Below are 19720 nucleotides of genomic sequence, written 5' to 3'. Positions count from 1 at the left end.
ATCAGATCACATTCGGAGATCTCTGGTTACCCTTTATTGGTTTCACCTTTCAGAATCTGTATGTATGCTGATGATGTCATGCTTTTCCTCACCATCCCGTTAGTATCATTGCCTAATCTATGCCGGTATTGAACGACTTTGCTGTAGTGTCAGGTCTGTTCATGTCACTAAATCAGTGGTTATGCCATCAATGTTCCTGATTCCCTGAGTGCCTCTCTCCGGAGCTCTTTTCCATTTCGTTGGGCCACGGATCGGATTTCCTATTTAGGTGTCAACCTCACTCCCAGATACTCAGATATGTTTGCTGCTAATTACCCCCCATGTGTGTGGCCCCTCTCTACTCTACTGAAGGTTTGCCATGGGTACCCCATCTCCTTCCTGGGTAGAGTCACGGCAGTCACAATGAATATTCTGCCTAAACTACTTTATCTATTTACATCACTTCCAGTCTCCGTCTCGGAAATGTTTCTGGATCGCTTTCAGCGGCTGATTAACAATTTATTTGGTGTAATAAACGTCCACGTTTTACCTCATCGGTTTTGTACCGGTCACAACGGACGGGGGGCCTCGGGCTTCCCAATTTTTGGCTCTATTACCTTTCAGCGTGTTTTGCACAATTATCACAATGGGCGACTGTTAACTCCCAGATCCCGGGGGTTAGATTTGAATCTCAATCTATACGCCCATTTTATTTACCGGGTATTTTATGGTCCAAAATCCTCCCTCGATCGTTAACGTTTTATAACTGTTGTGGCCATTCATTGACACTTTGGTCTCGATGGAAACTTCAATGAAATCTGGTCTCTTCTGTTTCCCCGGGTGTATCGTTTTTTGGTGACCCTAACTTTAGTACAGCATTTTCTTCTCCTCAGGCGTTTCGTTGGTGGTACGATAGATCCTTTATTAGGTTGTCTGACTGTCAAAGTGGAGGATCTTATATTCCCTTTGATATGATGTGCGTACTTTTTGATGTTCCGCTTCGTGAATATCATCGTTATCCACAGATTAGACATTTTTTAACTCCCATTTTGGCCTTACACCTTCATCTCCGATTTCTGAACGTATCAGCCGTGACTCTCTTGGGCAAAGGTCTTATCTCTGATCTGTATCACCAATTCCTGGTCAGTCTCTCTCCCACACCTCCTTTATAGAGACACAAATGGGAGGAGGATAGTGGTATCACTTTTTCGGATGAGGATTGGGATTCCATGGTGGATAACATATGTAAGAGCTCTCCATCTCTTTCTGTCCGTGAGACGGCCCTCAAGGTATTAACCAGATGGTATTATACCCCGTCAAGGCTACACGTTTTGTACCCACAAACGTCCCCGTTATGTTTCCGGGGCTGCGGCCTCACCAGTACTTTGGTACATACGTTGTGGGCTTGCCCAACTTTATCCTTGGTGTGGCGCAGGATATCTGAGTTGGTGACTTCACTGGTGGGTGTTCCGGTACGTCTGACTATACAGTCTTCCTATTGGGAGCTCGTATCCCGGGGGTTCCTGATAATGTTATGACATTGATACATACTATTTGTATTTCTACTTTGTGGGCTATCGCCCTACATTGGGAATCTATCACTGTACCATTGGCCTCTGTGTTACATAGTGTAGATGCTGTGATGCTCATGGAGAGAATTCATTATAACTTACTGGACAAGATGCACTTGTCTGATAGAAAATGGGAATCATGGAAGGTTCAGAGACATTTACTACATGAATAGTGGCATTCCATGTGAAGGTTGATTGACGTGTCCTGTTCACACATATATCATTCAGTCTACTTTTCCTTTATATTTCTCATGTACTTAGGATCTATTCTCCTTTCCTTTCTCTTCTTTTTTACCCTTTCTATATGATGTGCCTTTCTGAATTGTACGATTCAAGTGTGCCTTGTTAATACTGTACACATTGTTTGACGCTGTACTGTTATTTTCAGTCTACTCTTTGAAAAATAAAATCGTTTGTAAACAAAAAAAAATGAAAGGGGCTTTATAGCAAATTAAATGTGTAATATGTGTAACATTGCGCTGTTTATCTCCTCCTCCCCTCCCCCGCCTGTCTCCAGCACCCGGGACTAGCAGGGAGGGGAGAGACCTTGCAGTGTAATGAGAACCGATTGGCTGCTCCTCAGGAAAGGGGAGTGTCCAGCTTATCTTTTTTCCCTTTTACTTCCAGAGCCCTTTTTTCATTTTTGCACACATTTAAAAAATCATTTTAGGCCTGAAGATGACACAAAACCCCCAAAATATCGATTTTCTGAAAATAGAGACTTTAGAGAAAATAGCGGCAGTTCTATTTTTTTATGTCACAAAATATTATCACAAAGTCTAGGAAATGCCAAATTTCAGTAAAAAATACACTTAAGTTAATTTCAGGGCACAAAAAGCAATAAATGACCCATTTATGTGTAAAAATATAAAAGCCGAGGTTGCAGCGAGTAAATAGATATCCAACATGTCAACCCTTAAGTTGTGTGTGCTGAAATGGTGACAACCTTTAGTCCCCGGTATTATCTATAGGGGACACATTTATAGCCCCTTCTAGGTCATCAGTATAGAGTACGGAGGAGGTCTGCTCCTAGAATTATCCTCTCATTCTGGTGTGACCGGCGATATGTAACGTGTATCACAATCAATGTTATCGCGTGTAGGCGCTCCAGCGTGTGCTCTTATGTTTGGGTGTGCATATATGTGGGGGTGGGGAGCCTCAACATGTTTTAAGGGGAGGAGTTATGTACTTGGGTTTAACTTTAATTGTTTACAATTAAAAAAACATTTTTACTTAAGGGGACAAAGTCCTCTATGAGATGACTTTTGATGAGAGGTTCTCTTTATTGAGACATCCAGGGTCTAAAAGACCCCCAATGTCTCCCCTGTACTCCATTGGATGTAATGTAGAGCACATCGCACCGCATTACATTCTTTGCCGGCCTCGATGGTCGGGAAATCTGTCATAAAGTCACTTCTGGGTCAGGACAAGAAGGGAAGTGAACGTGTCCGCTCTCCTCCATCCCCTCTACCCTCCGACACCTGCTGACCCGGGCCCACAGATGGGCAAGCAGAGCCGGGGAAGCATAGCAGGTACAGGAGAGGTTCACACACACGGGGTGGCAGAGGCTGGCACCTGAAAGGAGAGCCCTGTGGCTTGCCCTCAGCAGGGATAAAGATTAAAAACAATACTTGCCCGGCCCCCAGAACTACATGTCCCGGGCGTCGGGTGATGTAAAGTGACCATCCCTGCATGATGAGCCGACATTGACCTCACAGCACTGCCTCAGAGCAAACTAGTCATAGGAAGGATCAGATTTATCATTCCTTGTCTGCAGATCTAATACTCATCAAAACCAGTTCAGAGACCAAACAAACCCAACAGAGAAAAGGGGCCCCGGACCTCAAAATTGTAGTAAACACTAAACAGTCCAAACAAAATGTCTTCCCATGGGGGGAGTAGTTCTTCAATGTCCAGCAACCCTCCTATTCCCCCCTCACATCCACATCCTATTATTGTGTGACCAATACCATCCAAATCATTCTTACTTTCATTTCCCAAAGTTATCCGTCTACAAGGAGACCTGTATAGATCACATGATGGCACCAATGAGGATGGAGGAGGACCGGAGTCACATGACTGAGAAGATACTAAACCTCACCCTGGAGATCATCTACCTGCTGACCGGAGAGGTGAGGAGGATTCTGGGAGGTCACATGACATCACTCTTATCTCTATTAATAAAACACAGACCTGACCGGAGAGGTGAGGAGGATTCTGGGAGGTCACATGACATCACTCTCATCTCTATTAATAAAACACAGACCTGACCGCAGAGGTGAGGAGGATTCTGGGAGGTCACATGACATCACTCATCTCTATTAATAAAACACAGACCTGACCGGAGAGGTGAGGAGGATTCTGGGAGGTCACATGACATCACTCTTATCTCTATTCATAAAACACAGACATGACCGGAGAGGAGGATTCTGGGAGTCTAACATGATATTCCCATTGGTTCCTCAGAGATTTCCTCTTCTGAAGTCAGGTGATCATATGACCATCACAGTGCCTCCATGTGACTCCCTAAACCCTGAGAGACACAACATGCAGAAGATTCTAGAAGTCACCAAGAAGATGATGGAGCTGCTGACAGGAGAGGTGAGCGGTGCCGGGAATTCTGGGACATTCTCCAGTAACAGACAAGGGATGTGTCTGGATGGTGACTGTATCATTGTGTGTGTCAGGTTCCTATAAGGTGTCAGGGTGTCACTGTCTATTTCTCCATGGAGGAGTGGGAGTATTTAGAAGGACACAAGGATCTCTACAAGGACGTCATGATGGACAATCAGCCGCCCCTCACATCACCGGGTAAGAGGAGACTTTATTGTAAAGGAGAGAGCAGTACGGAGGATCCACCTAGATCCCCCATCATCTGATAAACACATAGAAACAATGGATTCAGTCAGTGTGTGTGTTTCCTACAGATGGATCCAGTCATGGGAACCCACCAGAGAGATGTCCCCGTCCCCTGTATTCCCGGGATTCCACACAGGAAGGTCACACCATCCCTCACCATCATCAGGTAGATGAGGAACAATCACTGATAGTATCATTAGGATCTGTACATTATCTGCATTGTTACCATTGATGTCATTTTTATTATATATTCAGAGTGGAAACCTGAGAGATCCTAAAGTTGAGGTTAAAGAAGAGATAAAAGAGGAGGAGGATGAGGATGGGGGGATGGAGGAGTCAGAGCTTCTAAAAGAACACAAAGATCTGTACCAGGACACCATGGTGGAGTCATCCAGCTACAGGAACCCACCAGAGAGATGTCCCTGTCCTCTGTATTCCCGGGATTCCACACAGGAAGGTCACACCATCCCTCACTATTACAAGGTTGGTGGGATGGAGCATCTAGAACATGGACTTGTGGAGACAATGTGTGGATTGTTTATGTGACCTTATATTTTACAGATGATATTTTCTCTCATTTTCTTGATTTAGAGTGGAGATCCAATCGATATAGAATTTGAGGTGAAAGCAGAAGAAGAGGCGTATGTGAGGGATGATCAGCAGTCTATGGAGGAGGATGGAATAACGGGGACATTTATAGAGGAGGACACTCCTACAGAGATCAGCACAGGTGGGTCATGAACACTAAATCCATTCCTCCACCCATACTGCTCACTGATTGGTCCAGAGTAGGGCGGGGACTGGGTGATATCAGCCTGTAATCCCCTGGTCACTTTCCTGAGCTGTGTTCCCCGTCCTGTATTCCTGGATTTCTCTCGGATAATCTTCCTTCTCTGTGCTGCAGACACAATTTATGTCTCTAGACTGGATTTATGGAGGTTCTGGGGTTCAGCTGGCAGGAAAATTCTGATTCATGGGCGTTACTTGACATAGACACCTGGGACATGTGATTTGGGTCTCCTTCCCCATGCCCGGGTCTAGTAAGATCTCTGACAGAACATTTCTCCCAGGGTTCCTTGCTCTGTGGTCTGCTGGCTGTGCCGGGTGGAGGGATATGTCTGTAGTGTCTCAGACCCAAGTCACTGAGTGCAGTCTCAGGAGATGGGAGGCAGCGGTGTGGGATCTCTGCAACTTGTCTACAGTAAACATTTAATGTTCCACTGATTACTGAATACCAATATTATGAGTCCTGACCCTTACACTGTATAATTTATATTGTACATTACATATTCCTGACCCCTGCACTATATACGCTATGTTGTGCATGACATACTCCTGACCCCTGCACTATATACTCTATGTTGTACATTACATACTCCTGACCCCTGCACTATATACTCTATGTTGTACATTACATACTCCTGACCCCTGCAGTTTATACTCTATGTTGTACATTACATACTCCTGACCCCTGCACTATATACTCTATGTTGTACATTACATACTCCTGACCCCTTCACTATATACGCTATGTTGTACATTACATACTCCTGACCCCTGCACTATATACTCTATGTTGTACATTACATTCTCCTGACCCCTGCACTATATACTCTATGTTGTACATTACATACTCCTGACCCCTGCACTATGTACTCTATATTGTACATTACATACTCCTGACCCCTGCACTATATACGCTATGTTGTACATGACATACTCCTGACCCCTGCACTATGTACTCTATGTTGTACATTACATACTCCCGATCCCTGCACTAGATACTCTGTTGTACATTACATTATCCTGAGCCCTACTCTATATACTCTGTTGTGCATGACATACTCCTGACCCCTGCACTATATACTCTTTGTTGTACATTACACACGCCTGACCCCTGCACTATATACTCTATGTTGTACATTACATACTCCTGACCCCTGCACTATATACTCTTTGTTGTACATTACATACTCCTGACCCCTGCACTATATACTCTATGTTGTACATTACATACTCCTGACCCCTGCACTATATACTCTATGTTGTACATTCCATACTCCTGACTTATGCTGTCCCCCTCCCCCCACTGTTATATATACACATAATATGGATTCTCTTTTGTTACACCCATTTGCTCCCAGCTGGACATTTTATATCGGATGATGTGATTGGAGCACAGACTTTTACATGGTGATAATAATGTGATAACATCCTCCAACTTTGGACCCTTAAACAGAAAGTGATAATGAGGGAGGAGTCAATACCCCAATGATGGTGGTCTTCAGGATCAGTCCAGTCTTCATCTTGGTTGTTCTCCCCCCATCCTCACTCTCTGACCTCTGGTGGGGCTCAGCCCCGCTGTTCTTCATGACTAAATCATGGACTAAATAAGGAAGTGCAGTACTTCTTGTGTTGGGAAGATGGCGATGAGTGATAGAGGGGGTGGGGACCCTCGTCCTATAATCCCCTCATCACTGTCCCTCCTATAAAAGACAGTTCTGGTTGTTTCCTCACTCTCTGACTAAGGTCCATGAATAAAGAAATGACCTGGTAGGAGATCAGAGGAGCCATTTCCTAGTTCCCTTGAGGGTGGAATTGTAAGCTCCTCAGAGACCAAGCTGCCTGATGTGGGCAGAGTCCTGGTTTGGGGGAACCAATCAGCTCCTGTCTAGTTATCCTCTGTCTTTGTATTTTAGTCCATGGCCGGGAGATGAGGAAAACCTCCGAGGATTGTCTCACTTTGTCTCCAGACTGGAAAGTAGAAGATGAGGACATCACACAGTATAGTCCAGGAGAAAACCCGGCTCCCTCCAATGTCCATCCGGCACCACCCAGTGTAGATGGATCATCAGATTCCTCATATCCTGAGGAACCTCAGACTGTGTGGGACCGGGCCGGCCTTCCAACAGGGAAGAGATTCTCCTGTACTGAGTGTGGGAAGAGGTTCTGTTCTACATACCATCTTAATGTGCATAAAAGATCTCACACGGGGGAGAAGCCGTATTCCTGTCTTGACTGCGGGAAATGTTTTTCACAGAAGTCCCATCTTTACACACATCAAAGATCTCACACAGGAGAGAAGCCGTATTCCTGTCTTGAGTGCGGGAAAAAATTTTCACAGAAGTCCCATATTTACATACATCAAAGATCTCACACGGGGGAGAAGCCATATTCTTGTCCTGAGTGTGGGAAAAGTTTTTCAGATAAATCCAGTCTTTACAGACATCAGAGATCTCACACGGGAGAGAAGCCGTATTCCTGTCCCGAGTGCGGGAAATGTTTTTTACAGAAGTCCAATCTTTCCAGCCATCAGCGATCTCATGCGACGGAGAAGCCACTTTCCTGTCCTTAGTGAGGGAAATGTTCCTCATTGAAGTCCTGTCTTCCTGTACATCAGGGGTCCCACACAACCCTGGAGGTGTATTAGTGCCTTGAGTGCGGGAAATGTCTTCTAGATGAATGTTGCTGGACATCCCAGCTCTCATGTGGGGAAGAAGCACACCCTGATATACACCTCAGATATACTCCATGGCTGATCTTCATCATGAAAGAAACAGTTGATAAGGAGATCAGAGGTCCCCAAAGACATGGATGAAGTGTGGGACCGGGTTGGCCATTGATAGCAGAAAAAGAATAAAAATGGTGTCCTGACCTTTTATTGGCTGAGTACATTTTGTGGTGGGAGATTTCACAAACATTTAGAGGTCTATTTAAAAAAATAAAAAAATGGAGTTGAACGAATGTGACCGGCGTTCGCCCAGCTGGGATGAATATTGGCCGTATTTTTTTTCATACTCTGATTTTCTTGGCTCCATCTAGTGGCCATAATGCAGTATTGAGATACTTTTACTGATTGAGATATTTCATGAATAATACCTCATTATGGTCACTAGATGGAGCTGACGGTCATAGGAAATCATTGTGTTACATTATTAATTTTTATCATATTCGTCCAATGAATTTTCTTTCAGCAGACCCCTTAATTTCCTTCTTCAGGCATGGATTCATACTAACAGCACATGCCAATTAGGCCACAACATGCTATTATCAGACCACCCATTATTTGTCTCAATCTTCCTAGGCCGGGTATCCATCCAAATACCCCGTCCCACCCATTACCAGGAACATCCTGTTTAATTCCTGAGGACAAGTCATGTAAAGCCTTTATGTGTGATTGTATAGAGGTGGCATGATCACTTACATTCCGTCACAATGTTCCCAACCATGATCATTGTTAAGCAGTAAATCATCTATAGTCACTGGATTCTGAAGAACAGCTTTACGGGTTCCTTGGAGGTGGAGTAACAGTTCCTGCAAAGCCATAGAAGTACGATTCAGACTTTTATCCAGACTACATACAATAGATCCAACTAAACTAGTGTATTCAGCTTTGGAAAGCAGTGTAATGTCTGATATACAATCTTCTGATACAATCTCGGTCCTCCTTCTTGATCTTAGATCCTTCTCCATAGCTTTAGGATGCTCAGGCAATATCATACTCAGACGGCTCCAAGTACAAGGCCCTCCAGTAATATTCCTGGAATATATGAATATGTGGGATTTCCACAAGAAAACAACCATCCTAAAGGTAGTGTGACCTGTGACTGTGGCTGGGCTGTGATAGAACATGATGACAGCTCATTGGGTTATGTACTGAACTACATGTTCTATTAGACGTACAGAAAATCCTGTCCTGAGGAGATCGGGTTGTGTGATGTGGGCCATATGGAAATCTGAGATCCCAACACCGGGGAATCTCTTCAGAATCACATGTCATATTGTAACACATCTCCTGGGGGAACATTCAACGTTTTCATACCAGTCATATATTCCAGCCTTTATATGGACCTGGACAGTTCTGACAGTCCTCATACAATGACATAGATGGTCCATCATCCATTCTTACATCAGTATCATTAGTCATTACTCTGAAAATGTCCAACAAAACCGAGGTTGGGGTGGGAATGGCCATCAAACATGTAGTTAAATGACACTGTTCAACAGGTAAAAAGTTTTGGGCATAAAATTAGCTAATCTTACATAATTTTGGGGTGCTGAAAACGAAAATGACCCTAAAAAATGTTGATTGGCTCTAGTTTCCATGATATATTCACCCATCTAATGACGTAAGCCATTCAAAATTATGATGCAACTTCAGCTGCATATTGCGCAATTGATACTGGTGACCAATAAAAAATGTCATGTATACTGAGATGATGCAATATTAGCCTTTAATTGCATCACTTCACTGCATAAAAGCTGCAGTATCTGTAGCTGATTGGAGTTCGTCTTTACATTTCGTTTTCTGCTTATATAGGCTACTCAGTAATGCCTCGAACTTGTGTGAATAAAGCAGATAATTTCTGCTATATCTGCGGTGAAATAACTTTTATCTCACAAAAAAGAAGGATAACAGGAATGATTAAGAAAGCCTACAACTTGTATTTTGGCTGCAAGATAGGAGACCAGGACAAGAGCTAAGCACCACATATATGCTGCAATTCTTGTGGGACGGCACTGGAGCAATGGTTGAATGGAAAAAAGGCATCTATTCCTTTCGCTGTGCCAATGATTTGGAGAGAGCCAACAGATCATGTTAGTAATTGTTACTTTTGTATGGTGCCTCCAATTGTAAAAGGGCTAAATAAGAAGAAAACGTTATCTGTGCACTATCCAAATATTCCATCGGCAATACGTCCAGTTCCTCATGGAGAGGGGCTACCAATTCCTAAAGCACCAGAATCCTTCGTGGTTGAGTCAAGTGAGGAAGAACCTGAAGCGTGTAGTCACGTGCAGTTGTAAGAGATAGCCCTTTCCTCGAATACAAGAGAAAAGCCAAGAGAAGCAAAACCGACACAAACTGAAGACAAAACTAGTGAGAATCCTAAGTATTAAAATGATTCAATTTAGCTTATGGCTATAATTTTTCTTGGTAATCCTATGCAATATATTATGCCATTTAGGCTGTTATGTAGTCATATCACTTGTAGAGATGAGCGAATCGAACATGACGAAGTGGAATTCGTTCCGAAGATTTGGAAAATCGACGCGACGAATCCGAAGATTAGCAAACTTCGGATGCACGAATCGAATTTTCCCAAAAATGGCGGCGACATGTGTGGCGACGGAGCGGGGATCTCTTTGAAGGCGCGCAGACAAGGCGCGCTGACCCATAATGCATTCATTCATGACATGTGATCGCATTAGCCAAACAGCAGCCAGCCAGCCAGCACTGTGTAATGGTGGAGCTATAAATCGCGGCCATCTTAGAATTCTCCATTAGCCTCCGGTCATTCAAGAGAGACAGACCTCTGTGTATTGAGGGACAGAGTTAGGGCCACAGAGACTTTAGGGCCACAGAATCGTTACTCAGGGACACAGAATCGTTACTCAGGGACACAGAATCGTTACTTAGGGCCACAGCTATCAAAGAATCGAAAATTTAAAGTGACATACACCCTCTTTTTTTTTGGTGGCTGTCGTGCACAGTTGGTGCTGCAGTTTGCCGATTGTGCAAAATAAACTGACTTTCTGCTTCACAACTACTATTGTACGTTCAAAGAGTTAAATCCATTTACACGCCGGGTGGCGGTAATATTTTTTGGGTGATTAGTGCATTCCAGTGACATAAACGTACAGTTTCCAGCCAACGGCAAGCTGCAATTGACCGATTGTGTACAATAAACTGACTTTCTGCTTCACAACCACTATTGTACGTTCAAAGAGTTAGATCCATTTACACGCCAGGTAGCGGTAATATTTTTTGGGTGATTAGTGCATTCCAGTGACATAAACGTACAGTTTCCAGCCAACGGCAAGCTGCAATTGACCGATTGTGCTAAATAAACTGACTTTCTGCTTCACAACCACTATTGTACGTTCAAAGAGTTAGATCCATTTACACGCCGGGTGGCGGTAATATTTTTTGGGTGATTAGTGCATTCCAGTGACATAAACGTACAGTTTCCAGCCAATGGCAAGCTGCAATTGACCGATTGTGCTAAATAAACTGACTTTCTGCTTCACAACCACTATTGTACGTTCAAAGAGTTAAATCCGGTTTTATTTTTGGGGTGCTTATTGAATTAAAGAGTATGTCAGACAACACGCAGAGGAGTGGCAGAGGAGGCAATGTTTCAGGAGCGAGCAGACGTGGCAGCAGAGGAAGGGGTCGAGGCAGCACTATTCGCAGCCAGAGGCCAGTGCTCCCGGTGTCATCCAGCGGTCGTGTCTCCACCGACAACCCTGCCGTCATCGATTGGTTGGCTCGGTCGTCTTCCTCTTCCCAGGTCACCTCTGACACCTACAGCCAACGGTCGGTGTGTACGTCAGACACAACCGTTAGTTGGCATGGCTCGGGAGCAAGCCCACTGAAATCACGTGTCCTCTACCTGCCCCTGTCCTTTGGTGTTCCCTCACCAAGCGAAGTATCGCATGCTGTGGGCTCAGCCCCACTGTACAGTGAGGAAGAGCTAACAGAGGGCGGTCAGGAACGGGGGGAGACATCCGCCTCTTCAGCAGCCAGGCGAAGAAGTACTGGCGAGGAGAGTGGCTCGGTAGCCGGTCTAGAGACGGGTCTGTCTCCTGACCCACACGCAGCCGAGGGGGCTAGTAGTGACGCGGAGACCCTAATTGATGATGATGAGGCTGATCGCACTTGGCAGCCTCGTCGTCATCAGGCAATTTCTTCCGCATCATCAGGAGAAGAGGGTGCCAGCTTGGCAGCGAGCAAAACAGTCGGTGGGTTGCCCAGGAGGCAGCAGGGTCGCAGCAGTGTCAGTGGAGGCAAACGGCCACGGAGTAGAGCACCAGCTCCACTGCAGCCTACCACCACGGCCAGTAGTGGTGCCGGTGTGCACGGAGGAAGTAGCAGTCAGCCAGTGAGGAGTAGCGGGGGCAAAGTTTCCTACTCGGCGGTGTGGCAATTTTTCGTCAAGCCGCCCGAGGAAGTAAACGTAGCCGTATGTCGACTATGTGGCCAGAAAGTCAAGCGTGGCCAGGGGGCCAATGTTGGGACTACAGTGTTGCGTCAGCATATGCAGCGTCGCCATTCGGTGGCCTGGGAAAACCGTGATAAAGATACGGCGGTTCTGCCTGCCCCAGCCCCCGCTCCATCACCCGCTCCGTTACTTGCTCCGTCACCCGACGTCAATCGCCCTCTATCAGCCAGTCAAGGCTCCAACACCTCTGCTGAGGGGAGTTGTCGCTCGTTGGCATCTTCCGCTCGTTCAGATGCTCCTTCTCCTGCTACTCCTCTTCTCGGATTCCGTCAACAGTCTTTCTTGGAATCCGTTTCCAAGAGACAACAGTTTGCGAGCACGCACCCGACGGTGCAAAAGCTGAACGTCCTCCTGTCCAAGTTGCTGGTGCTGCAGTCCCTCCCTTTCCAAGTGGTGGACTCAGCACCTTTCCGAGAAATGATGGCTTGTGCCGAGCCGCGGTGGAGAGTACCAAGCCGGCATTTCTTCGCCAAAAAGGCAGTGCCAGCCCTGCATTCACATGTAGAAGAGATGGTGGGCCAGTCTTTGAGCATGTCGGTCTCTGCCAAAGTGCACGGCAGCGCCGACGTGTGGAGCTGTAACTACGGTCAGGGACAGTACATGTCATTTATGGCCCACTGGGTGAACGTGGTGCCGGCACAGCCACACCAGCAACTTGGACAGGTCACGACGCTTTTGCCTCCACGTTTGCACGTCCTTGGTCCAGCAAACATGTCCGCCTCTACCACCTCTTCTTCCGCCGTGTCCTCAGCCGCCACCCCCGTGCCAAGTCCCATTACCCGACCGGCATATCACATGTGCAGGGCGCAACGGTGTCACGCTGTGCTGCACCTGGTATGCCTTGGCGAACGTAGTCACACAGGGGAGGAACTTCTGAGTGTAATGAACAGAGAAATCGACAGATGGCTGTCTCCGCGCAAACTGAAAATCGGAACCATGTTGACCGACAACGGAAAGAACATGGTGTCTGCTCTGCGTCAAGGAAGGTTGTGCCATGCGCCATGCATGGCTCACGTGTTCAATCTGGTTGTCAAGCGAATTCCTAAAATCCACCATCCCACTGCAAGACATCCTTAAAATGTCACGTAAACTTTGCATGCATTTCAGCCATTCCTACACCGCAAAGAACACCCTCCTTGAGCTGCAGCGGCAGAACGGAATTCCACAGCATCGCCTGATCTGCGACGTTGCAACAAGGTGGAATTCAACCCTACACCTGTTAGACCGCCTTTATGAGCAGCGAAAGGCCATCACCGATTTCCTGATGTTACAAGCGGATAAAGGTACTCCCTGTGTAACTTAGATGTCAGCCATTGGCAGCTCATGCGTGACACCTGCCGCTTGCTCAGGCCCTTTGAGGAGGCCACGCTATTCGTGAGTCGGCAGGACTATGGGATGAACGACGTCATTCCTCTGTTGCACGTCCTGGAACAAATGCTGTTAACAGTGGCTGGTCAGGGTGCGGTAGACGTGGCGCACAGATCTCAACGCCACATGACCCCTGTGGGGGCAGGACAGGAAGAAGAGGAGGAGGTAGAGGAGGACATTGGTGCTCAGGAATTATTCAGTGAAATGGGTGGTTTTTCCACTCAGCGGACAGGAGTGGAGGAGCAGGAGCATCTGGTAGAGGAGGAGGAGGAGACAGAGGACCCAGACGCACCGTGGCAGTATGCTGTGGAGATGGAGGCAGGGAGTCCCTCGCATTCCTTGGCACAAATGGCCCATAGCATGCTCGGTTGCTTGCGTAGCGACAGCCGAATAATAACCATCAGACAGAGGGATGACTTTTGGCTGTCCACCTTGTTGGACCCTCGCTACCGTTCAAAAATGGTGGCCTTTTTCACACCTGCTGAGAGGGAGGCCAAAATTACGTACTATAAAAACCACCTATGTAGTCAGTTGGTCTCTGCCTTTCTGCGCCAACGTCCATCCTCAGACACTGTGGGCCCTGTGCGCTCGCGTTCTGCTGCCATGGCAGCAGGGGAGGGGTGGGGTGGTAGGAGCAGTGGCAGCTCCACCAGCAGCGGCTGCCTCAGTCTGCAGTCGATGATGAGTAGCTTTCTTCACCAGCGCAGTGAGGAAACTACTAACCAGCCGCAGCAGCAGCAGCAGCATCAGGTGGACCTGGAGCAGGACCTCAAACAACAGGCTTGGGCCTACTTGGACAGCACCCTGCCAACCGAGGTAGACAATCCCCTTGACTACTGGGCAACGAAACTTGACCTTTGGCCCCAACTAGCTGAATTTGCCCTTGAAAGGCTGTCATGCCCGGCCAGTAGCGTGGCATCGGAGCGCGTGTTTAGTGCGGCAGGAGGTATTGTAACTCCGCGGAGGACACGACTGTCCACCCAAAGTGTGGAGAGACTCACGTTTGTGAAAATGAATCAGGCGTGGATTAGTCTGGATTTCAAACCACCAGTTCCTGACACAACTGACTAAATCCGCCATGAATCATGCCCCAAACATGTTATTAGGGACAAATGGAAGACCTCCACCTGATCCGTACATTTGTATATATATTTTATTGAGAGGCTGCTGGTCGGCCGACTCATGTTTTGCACATTTTTAATGACTTATACTCTGCAGGTCGGGCCCCTCATGAATTGGGGTTTTTAAATTATTTATACTTCGCTGGACGACCGTCACATGAATTGAACCTTTTTAATGACTTATACTCTGCTAGTCGGGCCCCTCATGAATTGGTGTTTTTAAATTATTTATACGTCGCTGGATGACTGTCACATGAATTTAAACTTTTTAATTATTTATAGTCGACCAGTTCCAGACCGATGGAATAGCAATTTTTTTAAATATTTATTTGACACGTGTTGTCCATCTCATCAATGAGGTGGACTGTTTATTTATTGGCCACGGTTTGGCCCCCTCCTGTTTCTTACATTGTTAACTTGTTGTATCGGTCACGGTTTGGCCACATGTTTGGTTGTCTTGTTAAGATTTTCTGTAATGTACACAGTTACGCTTGACTTGTCGACTTTCCACAATCTACTAAGGTATAGCATCGCATCAAAGTTTTTTTTTTTTTTTTTGGTCTAAACCATTTCTTATAATGTCAATTTGTAGGATACGCCGCTGTAAGGCGACCTACTTTTTTGTCACTGTGTAGACATCTATTTATAGGCCGATGTTTGGCCACAAAAATATATTTAGTAATAACCTAGCCGTTCAGGCCACTCCCTGAACACCTCGGGAATTGCTTTGTATATCTGTCGCCTTAGAGGCCGCTGTCTGAACAGCTCATGAATTGCTTTCTATATGTGTCGCCTTTGAGGCCGCTGGCTGGACAGCTGATGAATTGATTTGTATATATGTACTTATTGTCCGCTGTCCGGACAGCTCATGAATTACTTTTTGTATATAGCCTTCCAAACCACTCTCAGAATAAGTCATGATATTCATGCTGTGTATAGCCTTATAGGCCAATGGTCAATCAAGTCATGATTGTTATAGTGTGTATAGCCTTATAGGCCGCTGTCTTTACAACTTTCTAATTCCATGCAGTATATAGCCCTATCGGCCACTTTCTGGCATCCAGTTGCTGTAGCCCCCATCACCACACTGTGCCACGGGCCCCTGTACCGCCTTCTCATACTGCTGCCAGATCCATCCTCTGCCATGTGCGTCTTTGTCGTCTGCTCACGCTGCTGGGTTCCAGTTTTAAACCTAGGCCTGTGTATGGCTTCCGAATACTGCTGCCTCCACCGCCACCCTGCGCCATGTGCCTCTGTCGTCTGCTCACGCTGCTGACGGCTTCCGCTTTTTAAACTAGTCCTGTGTATGGCTTCCGAATACTGCTGCCTCCACCGCCACCCTGCGCCATGTGCCACTTTCGGGTCTCCTCACACTGCTGCCAGGTCCATACTGATTCATGGCCCCCTGTACCGGCTCCTCATGAACGTGGTTCAGCGGGTTTGCATCACTTAACGGCAAATCGTTGACAAATGCTGGGACGTTCAGTGTTGTGCGCATTAAGCCAGACACCAAAGGGCAGCACAGACCTGTTATTACTCGCTCAAGCATGGCTGAACAAAACCAGTCTCTACCACAAATTGGACCCAGACCTGCCCAGGGTCTCGTAACTAGATTGCACGGAGGAGTAGAGTCCGTTATCGGAATTAAATAGACAAAACGCCACACCAAAAAGAGTGGCCATTTCCAACACTTATTCCAGAAAGAGGAACAACCCGTTTCATATACGGCCCGTAGACGTTTCACGTCTGCCACATTCAGTCGATTTAAGACGCAAGCTCCACTTCCTGTGGTCTCTGACCGTCGATATACCCTTAAGTGTCAGCTTTGAAGCTATATTCCCTCCGGAGCACTGACACTGGTGCCCTTCCGTCAACATGCCTTTAAGTTTCAGTTTTCAACCATATTCCCCACAGAAGCCAAACTCTTGGGTATCCCAGAAGCTGCTCAGCGGGTCAGGTCAATAAAGCTCCCGGTTCGCAGGTTGTTCCGTCTTATGGATGGAAGTACGGCGGTATATGATCTTCTTCGCACCCACGGCATCACCTCATAGAATCTCTGCATTGCATCTGCAATCACAACGCTGACTTCCCGGATCGCCACTCAGCCATTGGACTCTTGATAGTCGTCTCCCCACACTGCTGCTGGGGGGACTTTTTAACCTAGGCCTGTGTATGGCCTTCAATTGAAGCTGCTTCCGCTCCGCCACTCTGCCATTGGACTCTTGATAGTCGTCTCCCCACGCTGCTGCTGGGGGGACTTTTTAACATAGGCCTCTGTATGGCCTTTAATTGAAGCTGCTTACGCTCCGCCACTCTGCCATGGGCCTCTTGGGTATCCCAGAAGCTGCTCAGCGGGTCAGGGCAATAAAGCTCCCGGTTCGCAGGTTGTTCCGTCTTATGGATGGAAGTACGACGGTATATGATCTTCTTCGCACCCACGGCATCACCTCATAGAATCTCTGCATTGCATCTGCAATCACAACGCTGACTTCCCGGATCACCACTCAGCCATTGGACTCTTGATAGTCGTCTCCCCACACTGCTGCTGGGGGGACTTTTTAACCTAGGCCTGTGTATGGCCTTCAATTGAAGCTGCTTCCGCTCTGCCACTCTGCCATTGGACTCTTGATAGTCGTCTCCCCACGCTGCTGCTGGGGGGACTTTTTAACCTAGGCCTGTGTATGGCCTTCAATTGAAGCTGCTTCTGCTCCGCCACTCTGCCATTGGACTCTTGATAGTCGTCTCCCCACACTGCTGCTGGGGGGACTTTTTAACATAGGCCTCTGTATGGCCTTCAATTTAAGCTGCTTACGCTTCACCACTCTGCCATGGGCCCCTGTACCGCCTCCTCTTGCTGCTGCCAGGTCCAGAGTGTGTCATGGGTCCCTGTACGGCCTCCCATTGCTGCTGACTTCATCGCCAGACTCTGCCATGTGCCACTTTCAGGTCTCCTTACACTGTTGGTGGGTTCCATTTTGTGATAGGGTGCTGTATGGCCTTCCATTGCTGCTGCCTCCACCGCCACCCTGCGCCATGTGCCTCTGTCGTCTGCTCACGCTGCTGACGGCTTCCGCTTTTTAACCGAGGCCTGTGTATGGCTTCAGAATAATGCTGCATCCACCGCCACCCTGCGCCATGTGCCTCTGTCGTCTGCTCACGCTGCTGCCAGGTCCATACTGATTCATGGCCCCCTGTACCGGCTCCTCATGAACGTGGTTCAGCGGGTTTGCATCACTTAACGGCAAATCGTTGACAAATGCTGGGACGTTCAGTGTTGTGCGCATTAAGCCAGACACCAAAGGGCAGCACAGACCTGTTATTACTCGCTCAAGCATGGCTGAACAAAACCAGTCTCTACCACAAATTGGACCCAGACCTGCCCAGGGTCTCGTAAGTAGATTTCACGGAGGAGTAGAGTTCGTTATTGGAATTAACTGTGAGGGACTTTTAAACCTAGGCCTGTGTATGGCCTTCAATTGAAGCTGCTTCTGCTCCGCCACTCTGCCATTGGACTCTTGATAGTCGTCTCCCCACGCTGCTGCTGGGGGGACTTTTTAACATAGGCCTCTGTATGGCCTTCAATTTTAGCTGCTTACGCTCCGCCACTCTGCCATGGGCCCCTGTACCGCCTCCTCATGCTGCTGCCAGGCCCGTAATCTGCCATGGGCCCCCGTACCGACTCCTCATGCTGCTGCCAGGCCCGTAATCTGTCATGGGCCCCTGTACCGCCTCCTCATGCTGCTGCCAGGTCCAGAGTGTGTCATGGGTCCCTGTACGGCCTCCCATTGCTGCTGTCTCCATCGCCACACTCTGCCATGTGCCACTTTCAGGTCTCCTCACACTGCTGCTGGGTTCCATTTTGTCATAGGGTGCTGTATGGCCTCCCATTGCTGCTGCCTCCACCGCCACACTGTGGCTCCACACTCTGGTTTTGGCCCCGTGACTGCCCAAATGAGTGAAGTGTGCGGTGATTCTAAGATCGACGGCACTCATCTGCATGTCATACTGCCTGACAGTATTATTTCTCTTCCCCAGCAGACTCCAAGGGCATTTAAATTAAAGGTACAGTGTTCTGCACTAATATAAAGGCTCTCTGAAGCCTAGAAACACCCTTTTTATAAGTTAAATTCGCAGCGAATATATTCGGCTCGAAGCAAATTTTTTCGGCGAATTCGGCGAATCAGCCGAACCGAATTTTTGAATAATTCGCTCATCTCTAGTGATAAAGTATGTAAGTATGTGTGTAAGGTTGAGTGGGAAAGAGAATTTGGCAGGATGTATGGTAAGGTATGCTGGGGGGGGGAGTGTTAAGAAGATGTAAGTTGTGGGAGGTGGATCTGAGGAAGCCAGTATGTTTGAATGCACCGTGGTTTTATGTGAGGATTGACAGGTGTGTAAGAAGGTATGAATTACAAGCGGTAACGCGTGGAAAGTGGTGTGAGAGTAGAAAAGTGATGAAAGTGTTGGATGAGAGGGAAGAATTGGAAGGGATTAGTGGATTGAATGTAGTGCAGAGTGAAAAGGTATGGAAGAAGGTAGCATGTAAATGGTTGGGTAATAGACAGAAAAATATTGCATGGATGAGTGTGCATGGATGTTTACCCACGAGAGAATTTCAGAGGAGAAGAAGATTGGTTGACAGTGAAGTATGCCCGAGAGAGGGGTGTGGTAGGATTGAAAGGGTGGTGCATGTTTTTTGGGAATGTAGTTTTGCTAGAAAGGTATGGAAGAAAATGGAAAAAATGGTGGAAGGGCTGACTGGGGTGGTAAGAGTGACATATAAAATGGTTTTGTATGGGTTGAGTAATGTGGGGAGGGA

The 19720-nt window shown here is 47.1% G+C and overlaps 1 protein-coding gene across 1 annotated transcript; it reads left to right on the top strand.

Annotated features, from left to right (window-relative positions):
• The first annotated feature begins 3934 nt into the window (after positions 1 to 3934).
• Positions 3935 to 5150, top strand: LOC149443563 (uncharacterized). Its single transcript, XM_089655571.1, has 5 exons — positions 3935 to 4151; positions 4238 to 4361; positions 4478 to 4575; positions 4665 to 4892; positions 5001 to 5150. The coding sequence occupies exons 1-5, from the start codon at positions 3993 to 3995 to the stop codon at positions 5148 to 5150; spliced, it is 759 nt and encodes a 252-aa protein (XP_089511697.1). The 5' UTR covers positions 3935 to 3992.
• Positions 5151 to 19720: the final 14570 nt, after the last annotated feature.

This window comes from Staurois parvus, unplaced genomic scaffold, assembly GCF_062004578.1.
Source record: "Staurois parvus isolate SC_StPar_1 unplaced genomic scaffold, SC_StPar_1.0 ptg000849l, whole genome shotgun sequence".
Taxonomy (NCBI): Eukaryota; Metazoa; Chordata; class Amphibia; order Anura; family Ranidae; genus Staurois; species Staurois parvus.
This window is presented reverse-complemented; position numbering and strand designations above follow the sequence as displayed.

What these genes read in the sequence shown, in the direction of transcription:
- LOC149443563 (XM_089655571.1), top strand. Translation starts at nt 3,993, where the DNA reads ATGATATTCCCATTGGTTCCTCAGAGATTTCCTCTTCTGAAGTCAGGT. An exon ending in TGGAGCTGCTGACAGGAGAG is followed by an intron (nt 4,152 to 4,237) that starts GTGAGCGGTGCC and finishes TGTGTGTGTCAG; the next exon opens with GTTCCTATAAGGTGTCAGGG. An exon ending in CCATCCCTCACCATCATCAG is followed by an intron (nt 4,576 to 4,664) that starts GTAGATGAGGAA and finishes TTATATATTCAG; the next exon opens with AGTGGAAACCTGAGAGATCC.